Below are 20260 nucleotides of genomic sequence, written 5' to 3'. Positions count from 1 at the left end.
GAAAAACAAGATTCTCTGGTCTGATTAAACCAATATTGAACTCTTTGGCCTCAATGCAAAGCCTCACGTCTGGAGGAAACCTGGCACCATCCCTACGGTGAAGCATGGTAGTTGCAGCATCATGCTGTGGGGATGTTATTCAGCGGCAGGGACTGGGAGACTAGACAGGATCGAGGGAAAGATGAATGGAGCAAAGTACAGAGATCAAACTATGATAAATGTACTATATTACGTATTGGATCACAAAAAAATACAATTTGTAGTTTACCTATATGTAGTTTACCAATAAAATGGTCTGATGGTGATGTGGATATATTCTGAATACATATCCCAAATGAAATAAATGATCTCACTCCAATACATTTTAATAGAAAGTTAGGAAAAATAGATAAGATCTTGCTACCATGGAAAGGTAAATACCTGTCTATTTGTGGAAATATCACCCTGATTAACTCTTTAGTATTATCCCAGTGTACCTATTTGCCTGGCACCATCCCTACGGTGAAGCATGGTGATGTCAGCATCATTCTGTGGGGATGTTTTTCATCGGTAGGGACTGTGAGACTCGTCAGGATCGATGGAAAGATTAACTGAGCAAAGTACAGAGATCCTTGATGAAAACCTGCTCCAGAGCGCTCAGGACCTCAGACTGGGGCGAAGGTTCATCTTCCAACAGTACAACAACCCTAAGTACACAACCAAGACAACGCAGGAGTGGCTTCGGGACAAGTCTCTGAATGTCCTTGAGTGGCCCAGCCAGAGACCCCGGACTTGAACCCGATCAAACATCTCTGGAGAGACCTGACAACAGCTGTGCAGCAACGCTCCCCATCCAACCTGACAGAGCTCGAGAGGATCTGCAGAGAAGAATGGGAGAAACTCCCCAAATACAGTTGTGCCAAGCTTGTAGCGTCATACACAAGAAGACTTGAGGCTGTAATCCCTGCCAAAGGTGCTTCAACAAAGTACTGAGTAAAGGGTTTGAATACTTATGTAAATGTGATATTTCTGTTTTTTTTATTTTTAATAATTGTGCAAACATTTCTATATACTTTTTTTTGCTTTGCCATTTGTGTAGATTTATGAGATTCTTTTATTTTGATGAGGGGAAATGTAATCCATTTTAGAACAAAATGTGGAAAACGTCAAGGGGTATGAATACTTTCCGAATGCACTGTATAATTTAATATTTTTTGGAGTGGTGGCAACGATTTAGCAGCGGCTGCCCGCTTCTGCTAAATGAATATAGGGGAAACACTGGCAAACACGGCAAGCACCTCCTTATATAATGTATAGTCCTGGTTTTCCTTCGGTTCTTTATGCTGACATAGGTAGTTTGGCTAAGTAGATGCAAAACTTGTATTTTCCAGAAATGCAATGTAGAGGATGGAGAGCTTAACATAGTACTTTTAGACACTGTAAGATCTTTTTTTACATTTTAAAATCTAGAAAGTTACAATGAGAATATTCCTTTAATCATGGACTTGAAGGGGTAGTCTTGGTTTATATTCTTACAATATCCAAAGATTTCTTTACATATTCCTACCATCCATCGATATTTCTGTGTTACCTCAAGGCGGATAGATATATTTTGTGCCAGACTGTTGATCTCTTTTTCACGGACAGTGAATGCTGGGTCGTGTTCCTTAGGGCACTCAGTGGAAAAACGAAAATGAGTGTTTAGGCCTACTAATTTGACAAGCCCAGGTAGTCCCTCCGTTTCATTTTGTTTCCTTCTTTTTCTGCCTAATGAACATGATACAGAAAATAAATATGATTAGATTTCAATAAATCAGTACATTATGAAAGATAAATTACGCTTTCCTATTAACATTTCTATGCGCATAACCCCCTTTGCTTCATTGCACTATTGACACATCTTAAACTATGCAAGTATTGTTTTTTCAATTCATGTTACTAAATAACCAAATATTATTTACAAATAGTTTTAATTGATTATTACGGAAATGTGTGATCAGAAGTCACATGCTATATGCATTATATTATTAATAAGAAAAGTTTGAAGCTAATTTTAATATTTTTCCCGTTTGACATTTTGCAACCATTTATGCACTTACTTTTCTTTAAATTACAGTATGACTGTATTCACTCTAAAGCAAACTGTTTATTTGAGTAGATTCATAATATCTATCCTATGGAGTCTCCATTTAATATATTTTTGGGATGATTCTTGAATAGTGACATGTCAACGGTAAACTGTGTTCAGTGTTTTACATGAATGACTGTACAATAGTTGTTTTACCATGTAACATGCACAGAACTGTGTATATAGAGAACTTACTGTATACATTTCCCCTTTTTCCTATGCTTGTTAGAAATGACATCTCTCAGCGGGCATTGTGCATCCTTATTTGTCATTCGTGAGTCTTTATTTGGTATTTTGAATTGTAATTAAAAGCATTTTTGAGATGTGTGTATTTGCTCCTTAGATAGATGCCATATGAGGTAACCCCATGATAACTGCAAAGTGCCCAAGAAACCGATTCACAATGTAAAATGGTACATGATCTAAAAACCATACCCACATCTGTTCACAAAAGGCTTTAGCATTACTAAAACCAAGCCTGGTGGTTTTCCAGAGCAGCATGTGTGAAGTGTTACAGGTGAGGACTCCAGGTCTTTTACTGTAATCATTTTTCAACCTCTAGCTTTGCTCTCTAAACATGGAACATCAGTGGCACTAGAGGGCAGCATAATAGCATGAAACAGACAGATTAGGTCTGTTGTGAATGATTGAAAGTCATAATGACAATCAAATGAGATGTTTGAAGACATCTACTTCAAGGCTAAATACACCTATGTCCCATATTGCTATTTATCCCACCCAGGTCCATGCCAGACAGTTAATTCTTTAATATAATTACCCTCAGTATTAACTTCATTTTAGTATGATAACAGTAAAACTCGGTAGCTAAGTTACTGTGCATGATGGACTTGAGTCACCTAACCATTCTGTACCAAAGCAGTGATGAGCCCAGAAGAACAAGCCCACAGTCCTACTGCGAAAGGTGGAGGGTTATTGAAGGATCCCCTTGATTTGATAAGTCTTGATGCCCTCTGTGTCATATGTGCAAGTAAATGCATTGATTGTTTGCCCTTTATCAGAGCTCGCATGAGTCACATCTGTACCATCAGGGATGCTGACATGTTTTTTTTTATGTGCACACATTTTTCATCCATTCCAATACATTTACATTTACATCATTTAGCAGATGCTCTAATCCAGAGCGACTTACAAATTGGAATGTCTTGTGAATGAAGAGACTGATGAACAGTGCAGCGTGTGTAATTGACAAAGAAGGGAACAGGGCTTACCAAAAATCGACTTTTTCCTACAGGTTCATGCAGTTCAAACAGATTCTGAGGTTTCTAAAACACCTAGATTTGCCAAGCAACTCTCAATAAAGGGACTTGCTTAAACGTACAGATAGGCTATTGTTAGTAATAGTATTTTAGTTTGTACACGTTTTGCAGATATGAAGAGCCTATCAATTAACTGGATATCCTGCGGCCAGCCTTTCACTGAGCCTGCCATATGGAAGCCCAACTTCTGCATAGTTACCGACTGTCAGCTACTTCTATTGGACAAACAAGAGGTATTTAACCCCTTTCCAAATAATGAATAATATATGGTGTGAGTATTGAAGAGATTGTAAATCAAGGAAAATCATTTAGGCCTGTATTTGTGGAATTCCACCCTCCTGGAGTGAACTGTCCCATTGTTCAGTAGCAACAGTAGCCTAAGTTGTCCTCATTCCCTGCTGTCCTGTCCTGGTTGCTCCTCTGATCCACTCGCTGCTGCTGCAGGAGTGCCGGGTCGAGTTGTGCACAGTTTGGCTACTACGTCACACCCTCACTGTGCCCACAGACAGCCACACCCCCGGAGACCACACAGCCCCAGCCACAGACGGCAGTGAGTACAACCCCACCAACTCCTACCCTACCAGACTGGTAAACATCACTCCACTATACTATGGGATGAAACACTTCCCTGTCAAACAACACAATAGAGTGGTAGTCAAATATATGGTCTTGACGAAGAAAATACAAAGTATTAATCTGCAACAATTGGAAGCATAGCAAACTAGGCTACTCGTTGTAAATATTGAAATCATTCATTTTAAGTTCACACCAGTAAACATTTTGTGTAGGCTTTAACTTGTATTAGACATTTGTCTAAGGACTGGAGCAGGTTAACAGATTTTCTTCTGCATTGGAGTCATAGTGCTGCTAATGAATTTAGCCAAGATTTAGGTTAATGGAAAATAGATGCTTGTGGTTGTGAAATGAAGGCTATACAGTGAGTATGTTGATTTTATTGTTGACTGTTTTTAACATCTACAGTGAGGTCCAAAACTATTTTGGACAGTGACAATTTTGTTGTTGTGTTGGCTGAAATGATACAATGACTATGAGGTTAAAGTGCAGACTGTCAGCTTTAATTTGATGATATTTACATTCATATCAGGTGAACCGTTTAGAAATTACTGCACTTCTTGTACATAGTCCCCCCCATTTTAGGGAAGCAAAAGTATTCAAATGCACTTGCAGTGAGGGAAAAAGTAGTTTGCCCACTGACAAAGAAATGATCAGTCTATAATTTTAACGGTATGTTTATTTGAACAGTGAGAGACAGAGTAACAACAAAATAATCCAGAAAAACGCATGTCAAAAATGTTATAAATTGGGCCATGTACCGTCAAATCTTGGGTGAGAACCTCCTTCCCTCAGCCAGGGCATTGAAAATGGGTCGTGGATGGGTATTCCAGCATGACAATGACCCAAAACACACGGCCAAATCAACAAAGGAGTGGCTCAAGAAGAAGCACATTAAGGTCCTGGAGTGGCCTAGCCAGTCTCCAGACCTTAATCCCATAGAAAATCTGTGGAGGGAGCTGAAGGTTCGAGTTGCCAAAGGTCAGCCTCGAAACCTTAATGACTTGGAGAAGATCTGCAAAGAGGAGTGGAACAAAATCCCTCCTGAGATGTGTGCAAACCTGGTGGCCAACTACAAGAAACGTCTGACCTCTGTGATTGCCAACAAGGGTTTTGCCACCAAGTACTAAGTCATGTTTTGCAGAGGGGTCTGCAAAACATGACTTGAGTTTCCCTCATTACAATGCAAATCAATTTATAACATTTTTGACATGCGTTTTTTCTGGATTTATTTGTTGTTATTCTGTCTCTCACTGTTCAAATAAACCTACCATTAAAATTATAGACTGATCATGTCTTTGTCAGTGGGCTGTACAGTGGGGGGGAAACCCATTTAGTCAGCCACCAATTGTGCAAGTTCTCCCACTTAAAAAGATGAGAGAGGCCTGTAATTTTCATCATAGGTACACGTCAAATATGACAGACAAAATGAAAGAAAAAAATCCAGAAAATCACATTGTAGGATTTTTAATGAATTTATTTGCAAATTATGGTGGAAAATAAGTATTTGGTCAATAACAAGTTTCTCAATACTTTGTTATATACCCTTTGTTGGCAATGACACAGGTCAAACGTTTTCTGTAAGTCTTCACAAGGTTTTCACACACTGTTGCTGGTATTTTGGCCCATTCCTCCATGCAGACCTCCTCTAGAGCAGTGATGTTTTGGGGCTGTCGCTGGGCAACACAGACTTTCAACTCCCCTCCAAAGATTTTCTATGGGGTTGAGATCTGGAGACTGGCTAGGCCACTCCAGGACCTTGAAATGCTTCTTACGAAGCCACTCCTTCGTTGCCCGGGCGGTGTGTTTGGGATCATTGTCATGCTGAAAGACCCAGCCACGTTTCATCTTCAATGCCCTTGCTGATGGAAGGAGGTTTTCACTCAAAATATCACGATACATGGCCCCATTCATTCTTTCCTTTACACGGATCAGTCGTCCTGGTCCCTTTGCCGAAAAACAGCCAAAAAGCATGATATTTCCACCCCCATGCTTCACAGTAGGTATGGTGTTCTTTGAATGCAACTCAGCATTCTTTGTCCTCCAAACACGACGAGTTGAGTTTTTACCAAAAAGTTCTATTTTGGTTTCATCTGACCATATGACATTCTCCCAATACTCTTCTGGATCATCCAAATGCACTCTAGCAAACTTCAGACGGGCCTGGACATGTACTGGCTTAAGCAGGGGGACACGTCTGGCACTGCAGGATTTGAGTCCCTGGCGGCGTAGTGTGTTACTGATGATAGGCTTTGTTACTTTGGTCCCAGCTCTCTGCAGGTCATTCACTAGGTCCCCCCGTGTGGTTCTGGGATTTTTGCTCACCGTTCTTGTGATCATTTTGACCCCACGGGGTGAGATCTTGCGTGGAGCCCCAGATCGAGGGAGATTATCAGTGGTCTTGTATGTCTTCCATTTCCTAATAATTGCTCCCACAGTTGATTTCTTCAAACCAAGCTGCTTACCTATTGCAGATTCAGTCTTCCCAGCCTGGTGCAGGTCTACAATTTTGTTTATGGTGTCCTTTGACAGCTCTTTGGTCTTGGCCATAGTGGAGTTTGGAATGTGACTGTTTGAGGTTGTGGACAGGTGTCTTTTATACTGATAACAAGTTCAAACAGGTGCCATTAATACAGGTAACGAGTGGAGGACAGAGGAGCCTCTTAAAGAAGAAGTTACAGGTCTGTGAGAGCCAGAAATCTTGCTTGTTTGTAGGTGACCAAATACTTATTTTCCACCATAATTTGCAAATAAATTCATTAAAAATCATACAATGTGATTTTCTGGATTTTTTTTCCTCAATTTGTCTGTCATAGTTGACGTGTACCTATGATGAAAATTACAGGCCTCTCTCATATTTTTAAGTGGGAGAACTTGCACAATTGGTGGCTGACTAAATACTTTTTTTCCCCACTGTAAGCTCGTACAGGATAACTGATATATCCTAACTTCACTTTGTCAGGCAAAGACTCTCGCCACCCTGTTTGCGTCGCACCAAACGACGAGCATCACAAACACCGGGAATCTTCTCCTTCAGTTGGTCCACTTTTACATTTACTGCTACCCCAGTAATCACTCCTTTCAATGGCGCCCTTTTCTTGAGAGCGAAACAATTCACAATTATTTCCCCCATTTGTTTAGCTCTGAGCGCCTTCTCCCTCTGCCCAACAGAAACACAAACAATTATCACTAGACCACTTCTGATTACCCACACCGATTCCACTATATCCAATGCTTTTTTCACCCATCTTGAAACCACAAATGGATCAGCCAAAAGGCAAGGGTCCAATTTTTCCAAAAACTTCACTCCTACTGTCACGGACTCATCTTCATCCTGACCCTCTGTGCAAGCCTCTGGCCTCGAGTACTTCACCACACCTACCACCTCCGATACTTCACTCTCATTCACTTCCATTTTCCTCCTGTCTTCAGCTCACTTTGCTTACATTTCCTACCATTCTTCTTTACCAAACCTTCTCCTTTTTTCCCGCCATTCTTTCCCGACTCAAGCTCACATTCTTCCTCCCTCTCTCTCTGCCTCTCTTTTTCCTTCCATTCCTCCTCCGCCATCCAAGTATACGTCTCCTTATCCCACAGCTGTCTGTTAGACATTGTTTTTCCTCCCCTACTTCCTTCGATCTTCCCTTTCTCTCCCTCTCTCTCTATGGGGACTGGGCTTTCTGACAGCTCATGGCCATCGCAAGTCCAGGAACCGCTCCGCCGCTTCCACAATGATTTCTATCTTCCTGGACCTTCTCTCTATAAAAGCCACAAAGTCGTCTTCTTCTTCTTCTTCTTCGATGAGGTTTAACGGCGTTTGGCATCCAATATGTTGCATTACCGCCACCTACTAGACTGGAGTAAAACTCCCTCATATTTTGCTTTAAAAATAACATCTAACACGACACTCACAAATTCTAACAAACAAACAAACACAAAAAATTAACACCACCCTACTCCACTATTTAAATCTTTTTATTCCTACCTCATGCCCTCAACCTGAAAGGATTTACACACCCTGTAACTCTTCTGATGTCAAGTCTCGCACACCCAAATACCTCTCTGCAGCTGCCACCACAACCTCAATTTTCTTCGACTTACATTCCATCCCTGCAGTACAATTAATAATCATTGCTATAAATGCTAAAAATCCAATCTTACTGAAACATATATCATTTCTTGGCCTATCCCTCTGTACTGGTACAGATCTACTACTCTCACCACTTCTCCCCCTTGCCCCATCTTCCTCTACTTTCTTCACTGCCTCAGCATATGACAACTTCTTCACTACTCTTACCCTGGAAACCTCAACCTGCTTCTCTCGCACGGGACATTTCTGATCCCCCGCCCCATGGCCACCCCTACAATTAGCACATACCACTACTTTCCCCAATGCTACACATTTCTTTGTATCATGTCCTTCTGCACACTTCTCACACCTTGGAACCTCCCTCCTACACACTGCAGGCCACAAAGTCCTCCTTCTTAACCTTTAAAATGTCAGGATCCTGCTGGTGAAAGGCAACCCCTGCAGCCTGCACGGACAACTTTGAGAGCCAATGGACTTAAAGAGCTTTGATGACAAGCTATTTTGAATACATTTCATTGGTCAAGGGGTTGTGAAACGTTCATACAGACCTAGGGGAACCAATAGTATCGATTCATGTAAAAAAAAATATATATACATTTGGCTAGGTTTTCATCCGACAGCGACAACATAAATATATAATATATACTGAACAAAATATATAAACGCAACATGCAACAATTTCAAAGATTTTACTGAGCTACAGTTCATATAAGGAAATCAGTCAATTGAAATAAATTCATTAGGCCCTAATCTATTGATTTCACATGACTGGGAATACAGATATGCATCTGTTGGTCACAAATTCCTTAAAAAATAAATAAAGGTAGGTGCATGGGTCAGAAAACAAGTCAGTATCTGGTGTAACTACCATTTGTCCCACTCATCTTCAATGGCTGTGCGAAGTTGCTGGATATTGGCAGGAACTGGAAACCTCTGTCGTACATGTTGATCCAGAGCATTCCAAACGTGCTAAATGGGTGACATGTCTGGTGAGTATGCAGGCCATGAAAGAACTGGGACATTTTAAGCTTCCAGGAGTTGTGTACAGATCCTTGCGACATGGGGCTGTGCATTATCATACTGAAACATGAGGTGATGGCGGCTGACGAATGGCATGACAATGGGCCTCAGGATCTCGTCACGGTATCTCTGTGCATTCAAATTGCCATTGATAAAATGCAATTGTGTTTGTTGTCCGTAGTTTATGCCTGCCCATATCATAACCCCACCGCCACCATGGGGCACTCTGTTCACAACGTTGACATCAGCAAACCGCTCACCCACACGACGCCATACATATGATCTGCGGTTGTGAGGCCGGTTGGACGTACTGCCAAATTCTCTAAAATGATGGTGGAGGTGGCTTATGGTAGATAAATTAACATTAAATTCTCTGGCAACAGCTCTGGTGGACATTCCTGCAGTCACCATAACCAAATGCACGCTTCCTCAAAACTTGAGATATTTACATTTACATTTACATTTAAGTCATTTAGCAGACGCTCTTATCCAGAGCGACTTACAGGAGCAATTAGGGTTAAGTGCCTTGCTCAAGGGCACATTTACGTCATTTAGCAGACGCTCTAGTCCAGAGCGACTCACAAATTGATGCATTCACACTATAGCCAGTGGGATAACCACTTTACAATTTTTTTTGGGGGGGGGGGGGCAGAAGGATTACTTTATCCTATCCCAGGTATTCCTTAAAGAGGTGGGGTTTCAAATGTCTCGGGGTGGTGCGACTCCGCTGTGTGGGGGGTAGAAGGATTACTTTATCCTATCCCAGGTATTCCTTAAAGAGGTGGGGTTTCAAATGTCTCCGGAAGGTGGTGAGTGACTCCGCTGTCCTGACGTCGTGAGGGAGCTTGTTCCACCATTGGGGTGCCAGAGCAGCGAACAGTTTTGACTGGGCTGAGCGGGAACTATGCTTCCGCAGAGGAAGGGGAGCCAGCAGGCCAGAGGTGGATGAACGCAATGCCCTCGTTTGGGTGTAGGGACTGATCAGAGCCCGAAGGTACAGAGGTGCCGTTCCCCTCGCTGCTCCAAAGGCAAGCACCATGGTCTTGTAACGGATGCGAGCTTCAACTGGAAGCCAGTGGAGTGTGCGGAGGAGGGGGGGTGACGTGAGAGAACTTGGGAAGGTTGAACACCAGACGGGCTGCGGCATTCTGGATGAGTTGTAGGGGTTTAATGGCACATGCAGGGAGGCCAGCCAACAGCGAGTTGCAGTAATCCAGACGGGAGATGACAAGTGCCTGGATTAGGACCTGTGCCGCTTCCTGTGTGAGGCAGGGTCGTACTCTCCGAATGTTGTAGAGCATGAACCTGCAGGAGCGGGTCACCGCCTTGATGTTAGCGGAGAACGACAGGGTGTTGTCCAGGGTCACGCCAAGGCTCTTCGCACTCTGGGAGGAGGACACAACGGAGTTGTCAACCGTGATGGCGAGATCATGGAACGGGCAGTCCTTCCCCGGGAGGAAGAGCAGCTCCGTCTTGCCAGGGTTCAGCTTGAGGTGGTGATCCGTCATCCATACTGATATGTCTGCCAGACATGCAGAGATGCGATTCGCCACCTGGTTATCAGAAGGGGGGAAAGGAGAAGATTAGTTGTGTATCGTCAGCGTAGCAATGATAGAAGAGGCCGTGTGAGGATATGACAGAGCCAAGTGACTTGGTGTATAGGGAGAAAAGGAGAGGGCCTAGAACTGAGCCCTGGGGGACACCAGTGGTGAGAGCACGTGGTGCGGAGACAGCTTCTCGCCACGCCACTTGGTAGGAGCGACCGGTCAGGTAGGACGCAATCCAGGAGTGAGCCGCGCCGGAGATGCCCAGCTCGGAGAGGGTGGAGAGGAGGATCTGATGGTTCACAGTATCAAAGGCAGCAGACAGGTCTAGAAGGACAAGAGCAGAGGAGAGAGAGTTAGCTTTAGCAGTGCGGAGAGCCTCCGTGACACAGAGAAGAGCAGTCTCAGTTGAATGACCAGTCCTGAAACCTGATTGGTTTGGATCAAGAAGGTCATTCTGAGAGAGATAGCAAGAGAGTTGGCTAAAGACGGCACGCTCAATAGTTTTGGAAAGAAAAGAAAGAAGGGATACTGGTCTGTAGTTGTTGACATCAGTGGGGTCGAGTGTTGGTTTTTTGAGAAGGGGAGCAATTTTCGCTCTCTTGAAGACGGAAGGGACATGGCCAGCGGTCAAGGATGAGTTGATCAGCGAGGTGAGGTAGGGGAGAAGGTCACCGGAGATGGTCTGGAGAAGAGAGGAGGGGATGGGGTCAAGCTGGCAGGTTGTTGGGCGGCCTGCAGTCACAAGTCGCAGGATTTTATCTGGAGAGAGAGGGGAGAAAGAAGTCAAAGCATAGGGTAGGGCAGTGTGAGCAGGACCAGCAGTGTCATTAGACTTAACAAACGAGGATCGGATGTCGTCAACCTTCTTTTCAAAGTGGTTGACGAAGTCATCCACAGAGAGAGGAGGGGGGGGATTCAGGAGGGAGGAAAATGTGGCAAAGAGCTTCCTAGGGTTAGAGGCAGATGCTTGGAATTTAGAGTGGTAGAAGGTGGCCTTAGCAGCAGAAACAGATGAAGAAAATGTAGAGAGGAGGGAGTGAAAAGATGCCAGGTCGGCAGGGAGTTTAGTTTTCTTCCATTTCCGCTCCGCTGCCCGGAGCTCTGTTCTGTGAGCTCGCAATGAGTCATCAAGCCACGGAGCTGGAGGGGAGGACCGAGCCGGCCGGGAGGATAGGGGACACAGAGAGTCAAAGGATGCAAAAAGGGAGGAGAGGAGGGTTGAGGAGGCAGAATCAGGAGATTGGAGGGAGAAGGATTGAGCAGAGGGAAGAGATGATAGGATGGAAGAGGAGAGAGTAGTGGGAGAGAGAGAGCGAAGGTTGCGGCGGCGCATTACCATCTGTGTAGGGGCAGAGTGAGTAGTGTGGGAGGAGAGCGAGAGAGAAAAGGAAACAAAGTAGTGGTCGGAGACATGGAGGGGAGTTGCAGTGAGATTAGTAGAGGAGCAGCATCTAGTGAAGATGAGGTCAAGCGTATTGCCTGCCTTGTGAGTAGGGGGGATGGTGAGAGGGTGAGGTCAAAAGAGGAGAGGAGTGGAAAGAAGGAGGCAGAGAGAAATGAGTCAAATGTGGACATAGGGAGGTTGAAATCCCCCAAAACTGTGAGGGGTGAGCCATCCTCAGGAAAGGAACTTATCAAGGCGTCAAGCTCATTGATGAACTCTCCAAGGGAACCTGGAGGGCGATAGATGACAAGGATATTAAGCTTAAATGGGCTAGTGACTGTGACAGCATGGAATTCAAATGAGGAGATAGACAGATGGGTTAGGGGAACAATTGAGAATGTCCACTTGGGAGAGATGAGGATTCCTGTACCACCACCCCTCTGACCAGATGCTCTCGGGGTATGCGAGAACACATGGTCAGACGAGGAGAGAGCAGTAGGAGTAGCAGTGTTTTCAGTGGTAATCCATGTTTCCGTCAGCGCCAGGAAGTCGAGGGACTGGAGGTTGGCATAGGCTGGGATGAAGTCAGCTTTGTTGGCAGCAGAACGGCAGTTCCAGAGGCTGCCTGAGACCTGGAACTCCAGGTGTGGGGTGCGTGCAGGGACCACCAGGTTAGAGAGGCAGCAGCCACGCGGTGTGGTGCGTTTGTGTAGCCTGTGCAGAGAGGAGAGAACAGGGATAGGCAGAGGCATAGTTGACAGGCTGTAGCAAATGGCTACAAAAATGCAGAGGAGATCGGAATGAAATGAGCTAAGCATCTGGGAGAGGAGAGAGCAGGGCCTCCCTCACCAAAAACTTCTACCTCAGAAACTAAAATTGTTTCACTGAACCACCCGAACAAAAACTCTCCCAACTTCCACCTTTAGAAATCAGAATTGTTGTGAACCACAGCGGTTCAATGTTTAAAGGAATAGACTCAACCCACTTTATTCAGCTAGCTAACTATGACACCATAGCTAACTAGCATGATAGCATCCAATAACAATAACACACAGTTTAGCACCAACACTTGGTCACAACAAACCACCAATAGTGTGTTAACTAGCTAACTAGCATGCTAGCATCCAGTAACACACAGTTTAGCACCAACACTTGGTCACAACAAACCACCAATAGTGAGTTAACACACTAAACAGATCATTCGTGTCTGTGTCAAGTTCCTTTCATGACGCAGCAATGATTAAACGTTGGCTAGCTAGGACAAGTATATTGTATTTAGCTACTACAGTACAGTTAGCTGGTCGTGTTGGGTAGCTAGCAATGGCCACTGTGTTGACTTTGTTTGGAGAACGGCTAGCTAGCTAGCTTCGTGCTACACCCGGCACACAATGGCTACTGTGTTGACTCTGACTCTGTTCGAAAAACGGCTAGTTAGCTCGCTCGTGCTACAGCCGGCACGGCCGAAGACACTGCCAACCTACAGTAACTACCCACAACAACCCACGATGCCTAGCTATGACGCCATAGCTAACTAGCATGCTAGCATCCATTAACACACAGTTTAGCACCAATACTTGGTTACAACAAACTGCCAAGAGTGTGTTAACACACTGAACAGATAATTCATGTCCGTGTCTAGTTCCTTTCATAACGCATAACGCAGCAAAAATTAAACGTTGGCTAGCAGCACATTAACATTGGAAACAGCTCTCCACCGTTGCTAAACGTTACCAGTAGCTACCCGCTAGCTAGCTAGCCTCGTGCTTCGATACTAACCTACAATAATTACCTACGGAAACCTACAATAACAACAATACTAACCTACAATAACAACAATACCTAACTACAACTAACTACCTACCTACGATCTAATACATGGTTTAAGCTTTACTCAACACCATATGAGAAGCTAACAACACAGGCACTGAATATTTTCCACTCACAATTTCTCCCATCCAGAAAAGAAAAGAACAAATTCTTATTTACACAGATATCTGTGGCATTGTGTTGTGTGACAAGCCTGCACATTTTAGAGTGGCCTTTTATTGTCCCCAGCACAAGGTGCACCTATGTAATGATCATGCTGTTTAATCAGCTTCTTGATATGCAACACCTGTCAGGTGGATGGATTATCTTGGCAAAGGAGAAATGCTCACTAACAGGGATGTAAACAAATGTGTGCACAAATACGATTTTTGTGCATATTTTAGCTCATGAAACATGAGACCAACTTTTACATGTTGTGATTATATTTTTGTTCAGTGTAAATCTATGTAACTAAAGTGATTTGGTCAAATGTAATGGAGTAAAAAGTAAGTTACTTCCTTCAGAAATTACTTGAGTAAGAGTGCAAGTACAGCCCACAGAGAGTAACTAGAAAAGTACTAGTTACTCCAAAAATTCAAAGGGTATTAGTCGAACCCATGCTTACACTGGCATATGTGTGCGGTTATTAGCAGCTGTATCCACTGGACCACACAGTCACTGAGATAACCAGTAATTTATTTAGCCTATTCCTTGCCTTGAACATATCATTTTTTTTTTATATCTAAAAAAACTGATTTTCCATACTGAAAAATACATCTACCCCCTATAAATATTGTTTATTTTATTATAATCCACATAAGAATTCACACGAGAAGCGCTGTAGCCTGCACGTAGCCAACATAGGCTACTTGAACTGACGCCCAGTAGACCTGCAGCCTAAATGATTGTATAGCCTACAAACACAGCATCCAACTGCCTCCTGGCGTCGATTCTAAATATTAAATAGACATGCAAATCTTCCTGCTGCAGGATTATTTCCCTCCTATGACAAAATTGTTAATATTAAGATGCGACGTCTGGTACTGGTTGGTCAATCCGTATAGGGGTTTTCAGTCTCAAACGGCCGTGATCCTTTGATTTGAACGCCTTGGGGGCGATGAAACAACGGAGCCCCATTCAATGAGGGGATTCATTTATCTGGCCTGGGTTGCCCCGGGGGCATGAGTTCTCTGGTTGATGGCGAAATCGTCTCAAAATAAAAGTGACGTAATCTAGCACGTGGAGTGATGAGTAGGATTATGTGTTTTCACATGCAGAAGTGATGGCTTTTGATAAAAACCAAACTGCCATGTTGACAACATGACCAAGCGGCACAGATTAGGCTACTGTTTGATTTGAGAAGGGCACTCCTCCCTCCCCGCTTTCTGCCAAAGACATTACCTGGTTCAACCGGGCCAGCCTAATAGAATTTCCTCAATACAGGATAAACCAAGTGGATTTAGAAACACAAAAACGACATAGACTAAAGGTTACAAATGATCTTGTAGTGTATTAAGATTATGTCTTTGTTAAATGTTTTTCATGAAGAAATGGAATGTTGGTTATGTTAGTATCAAAAGGCAATGTTTAGTATAATGTCACATATAATAGACAGGAAGTGTGTTGTAAACTGGTGATTGGCCAGAAGAGGGAGCCCATCGTGTTGCATTGTTTATAAATAGGGGTACACGAAGAAGATAGGGCAGAGCAGCCATTAGAATTGGAGGACACTGCTCTCCAGACCTCGCGAGTCTGTCACTCATCCTGAAGCTTGTGATCTGAATAAACCTTATGATCAATGTTCCGTATGAGCAGACTCCTTTTGTTCATCAGCAATAATTGCCACCACTCACTCGATACGACAATCTTCAACACCTGTCAGTTTAAAGCTAAGGAATGCATCTACGCAGTTCAACTCCCACAAAGTTTTGTCAAAAGGTGGCATGATTTTGTCAAAAGGGGGCATGATTTGTTCACGTAATTGTAATCCAAACCCAACTTTCATTTACTCGTTGTGACGCACCGAGGTTCCAAACTCTGTTTAAGATGAGACTGACTTCATGACTAAAATTATTATATTTACAATTTTGACACTAGAATAAATGTTTCAGACTCCTATCGATGCCACATACGCCATTTTAAAAGGGTTAGTTGGTTTTTAGGGGCAGTCGCTCTTTAAATCATATTCCAGACAGTGACGGCCTGCTGCTGAGAAAGGGAAACTCTACGGTTGCTCCCACAGCTCCTTTTACTGAGACACGGGTGAACCTATTTCTTTTCCTCACCACTGGAGGTCTCAATAATCAATGTCTCAGAACATCTTCTTGTCATTCTTTCACAGTGTGCTGTAATAATGGCTAACCGTGACCACAGGACTCAAAATGGAAATTAATTGATCTAATCTAATCCATCAATGTGCCTACTACTGCTTGTTTTTGCTCAATAGCGCCTTTAGCTGTGCCCCATGCATCAACATGTGTTCGTGTAGAGGAGGTTGATGGCCATTGGTTAGGATCTCAAAGAACTGAAGTGAGAGGGATTCTGAACTCTTTAGTTAAGTGACCATCTGGTGAAAGGCAGAGAAGAGAAAATGTGCTGTGTCTTTAAGAGTTGAGTAGCGAGAGCTGGCATTGAGGCCCTGTGTTGAGCTCAACCTAGTCATAGACCTGGAACGGCTGCCAGATGTAGCACAACTGACCCTGCGAAACCAGGCAGCGCTACTCACTCTGGCAGGCGGGAGACGAGGCTAGGTTTCTATGCCTCACTCGATTCTACATCCTCAAGCACACAAACACGGTTGGCAGAGAGGAGCATGCCTCATTCGGTGCTTTGAAGTTATGGAGTTGGACAACGCGGCCGATCCGGAGAGATACAATGGTAAGGAGAACTTCTGTCCCCGTGGCAATGGGAGCTTTAAGGTCAGCAAGACTGGCGGTTTTTCTCTTTGTGCTTCGCTTTCACTCTGTTTCAGATTTGAGTTCTAGTGAAGTGGGTTTGCTGTTGATGGAGATTGCTTGTGGAAATCCTATGAATCAAAGGTTTTGTTCGAGTAGACAGAGCAGATGCCGGAGGGTTCTAATACTGTATTCAAGAGGCTGTTTACTAGGAAGAACTCAAAATCCATATGATTGCTTTAGTCAAAAAAGTGATTGGACACTGTTTTTGCTTAGAATGCTGTCTGCAACAAGAGATTAATATAAATATTCTTCTGTCTCAGAATAAATTCAAACAATCTGTGCCGCAACTGGATTTTAACTCTGTAATCTGTGGGCTGAATGACCCATACAAATCTGCTTTAGCGTCTTCTGAGGAATCGCATGAATATTGTGCAAAGTAGGCAGCACATCGGCTCAAGTGTGAGGACGTGTAGGAGTCATTAAGATTTGAGAACGGAGACGTAATTGTTTGTCTTGAAAGTTTGTACATTATTTAAACATTTCAGGAGAACAACTGTTCAGTGAAGTTTCAACATGAGTCCAGGTTAGAATATTTCCAGAGCCACACTTGGCTGACTTGGATTTATTCTGTTTTATTAACCGGGCTCTGTGCCACTTTAAAATTTGTCACTAGAATACCATACCAAAACCACTGTTTGGCCAACATTCATTGGAAATATGAACTTGTTCTCTTATTAAAATCACACAACTCTGGTTCACCTCATTTGAAGTAAAAGTCTAGTATCTACACACTCCAGTATGGGTTAGAATAGCCATCCATCCTGGTGCTCAGACAGTCTTCCTCCAGTGTAAAAGTATTGTCTGGGTACTAAACAACACTTGATGCACCAGTGTGTAATCTAGACACGTTTTTCATGACTGCCAGTGAATTCATGTCAGAACCCTGATATGATCAACACATTTACTTATACTATTCTTTAGTACGTTAGCGTTTGAATGAATTTGAAGGCAGACATCAGCCTATTTTTCAATTTAACATGCCCCATGGTTAATGTGAATGTATATTTTTGCATTTCTAGCTTCATGAGCATGCACTGTTTTGGTGTGATGAATAATTCATTTTATTAGCACTTGCAGGAGTCACGGTCAGTACTAAAATACCCTTGCAAACAGTCTAGAAAGATACTGGTACGGGCCTTTTTGACTACTACTACGGCTGAAAAACACAATCAGAAATTCTTCCACAAATATGAATGAATAATGTGCTGAAATATCGATATCAACAGTCAATTTTACATAATGCTATCTCATTGTTCTCTGAAGTATCCAGAACTATTTGTTTTGCTAACACTGTAAGGGATTACATGCTCCAGACAACCTGTAGTAGCCCTACATCTAACACAAGGAGTTAGCATAATCTTGATGACATATCAAAATGGACATAATCTGCTTTAGCATGAAATTAGAGTCAACATTTTCTTACTGAGTTGCAATGACGAATTGATGGTGGCCTAGAGCAGGGACAATACACCGAAAATGATCGATACCGATCACTTATCGCAGGCATTTTGCTGATATCGTTCTTTACGATAAGTAACCTTTACTTCAGAAATGGGAAGTTTGAAATGAAATACATTTGCTAATAATATTAGTTAGTTAATATTATGGGTGATTGTTAATGGGACAATTGATGGCTACAACCATTAAATTAGTAGAAGTAGTTTAAAGGATAATACAAAAAATGGTGGACATTAGTAACATTATAAACATATCGTTCTATTTATCGTTATCGCGGCAATTTCTCGTGATATGGATTCGTCCTTATCGCCCAGCTCTACAATAGCCTATGGTAGATTTGTTATTTCAGTTTTGAGAGATGATCTTAACTCTATTGTTGGGGTAACCTAACAAACTTTCGGGGGAGGTTCTCTTCTGCACAGTTGAACCAATCCAGTAAATGTGGAGGAGGAGTTAAGATGGCATGTCGCCTTGTTAACGTTCAAAAGCGGAAGTCGTGTCACAGACTCTCTTTCATTTCCCCTGAAAACAGGATGCATACGGTTGTTTACCGGCCCCGCAGAGGGTGCTGTTGGGGAGAAAGAACAGACGTACATACCTCAGTGGCATAACACTTGGTTCCCATCTGTTGTTCATGTTGTAATTTAATGTCTCCCTAGTAACCAAAGTTGTCATATTCACTGCCAACATTTAGATACAGAATGTCTTACAAACCGAGAACCAAATAACCTAACCACTGTTGGCGTATTGAAAACGTAATCAAAAAAGTATAAAACTGTAACGTGTTGTATGGCGGCTTACTAAAAATCTCCCATGTTTTTTTCTCTCAATTTGACCAAGTAAACATGCACGTTTTTATCCCCTCTTACATGGGAGGAAATGTCGGCTCAGGATGAGTCCCCCTCCAGATTGAACAATTATTCCAGTGTACATAAGTGTAAATAAGTGTCCGCCTTATTTCTGTGACCAAAGAACACTCTAATATTTTTTGTACCTAGCAGAAGTCTTTGCGTATTGTATCAATTACAATGCCCTCAAAAAACGTGGTACGGCTTGCTAATGCCTTTTGAGTTAAAAATGGTGGTGAATCCCAGCAAGCTCTGAAATAAAGTGTAAAAAAGATGAGAATTGTGGATTACATTTTATTGGGTCACAGTCCATTTTCGCTCCCTCTTGAAAAGCAAAGCGCTTGCCTCTGAATTTAATGGGAGGACTGACTGAACAATGGTGCACTTCTTTTTGACTCAACTTTGTGGGAGTTGAACTGCGTAGATGCATTACTTATCTAGCTTTAAACTGACAGATGTTGAAGATAAATGTTAACCCTTTTAGTCTATGCGATGGTCGTTTTTGTGTTTCTAAATCCACGTGGTTTATCCTGTACTGTTGTGAAAGTATGTTTTACATGAAGACTAGCTGACATCTGCTCTTCCCATGTCATTAAGGTGAAAAGATGAGGCTGCCACTTCTCATTTTTATCGTCATTCTTCGGTTTGTCTTTGAATCCAGTATCAAGTCTAAGCTCTCATTGCTCCTGCTATGTGCTTCAGTGGTTTTACTGATGGGCATGATGACGGTGCAAATACTGCCATTGTGTTGCCTTTGGCACTTCAATTCACCTTGAAGGCAAGGGAGTGATTTGAGAGATTTTACATTTCTATGAAATGTTTGCGTTAATGATAAGGGTCCTATTCAGCTCAGTTGTATTAGAGCGGACTAACTGATTTTAGTTGTCAAATATGAAGATCATAATTTGACAAAATTAGGCTACAAGGTTTGAAAATGTTTTGCCCTTGGTGTGAAATATTTGACCTGTTGAACCACTGCAGTTAGACTGTTGAGCTATCGAAGAGGTAAAAATAAAAATAAACATCCCTTTATTATAGCTCTCGTGCTCCATCTTTGACATAAACATGTAAAAGCATGTGGGCTTGTGACATTTGAAGTTTGAATTCCTTCGGAGAGGGCTCAGCTAGCCGTCATACGTCAGGGCAATTAACTGACCTCACATGCTGCACACAAGTGTCTTTGTCTGTAAAAG

At 42.7% G+C, this 20260-nt stretch overlaps 1 protein-coding gene across 2 annotated transcripts in view; it reads left to right on the top strand.

Annotated features, from left to right (window-relative positions):
• Positions 1-16247: 16247 nt before the first annotated feature.
• The window catches only part of LOC121550203 (disabled homolog 2-interacting protein-like), a 95709-nt gene continuing 91696 nt past the window's right edge, over positions 16248-20260 (top strand). For both annotated transcript variants that reach the window (XM_045226821.1, XM_041862349.2), the window contains exon 1: positions 16248-16681. In XM_045226821.1, the coding sequence (XP_045082756.1) occupies positions 16561-16681 (121 nt within the window). In that variant the 5' untranslated portion in view covers positions 16248-16560. The remainder of the gene's footprint in view (positions 16682-20260) is intronic.

Source organism: Coregonus clupeaformis, chromosome 18 (genome assembly GCF_020615455.1).
Source record: "Coregonus clupeaformis isolate EN_2021a chromosome 18, ASM2061545v1, whole genome shotgun sequence".
Classification (NCBI taxonomy): domain Eukaryota; kingdom Metazoa; phylum Chordata; class Actinopteri; order Salmoniformes; family Salmonidae; genus Coregonus; species Coregonus clupeaformis.
This window is presented reverse-complemented; position numbering and strand designations above follow the sequence as displayed.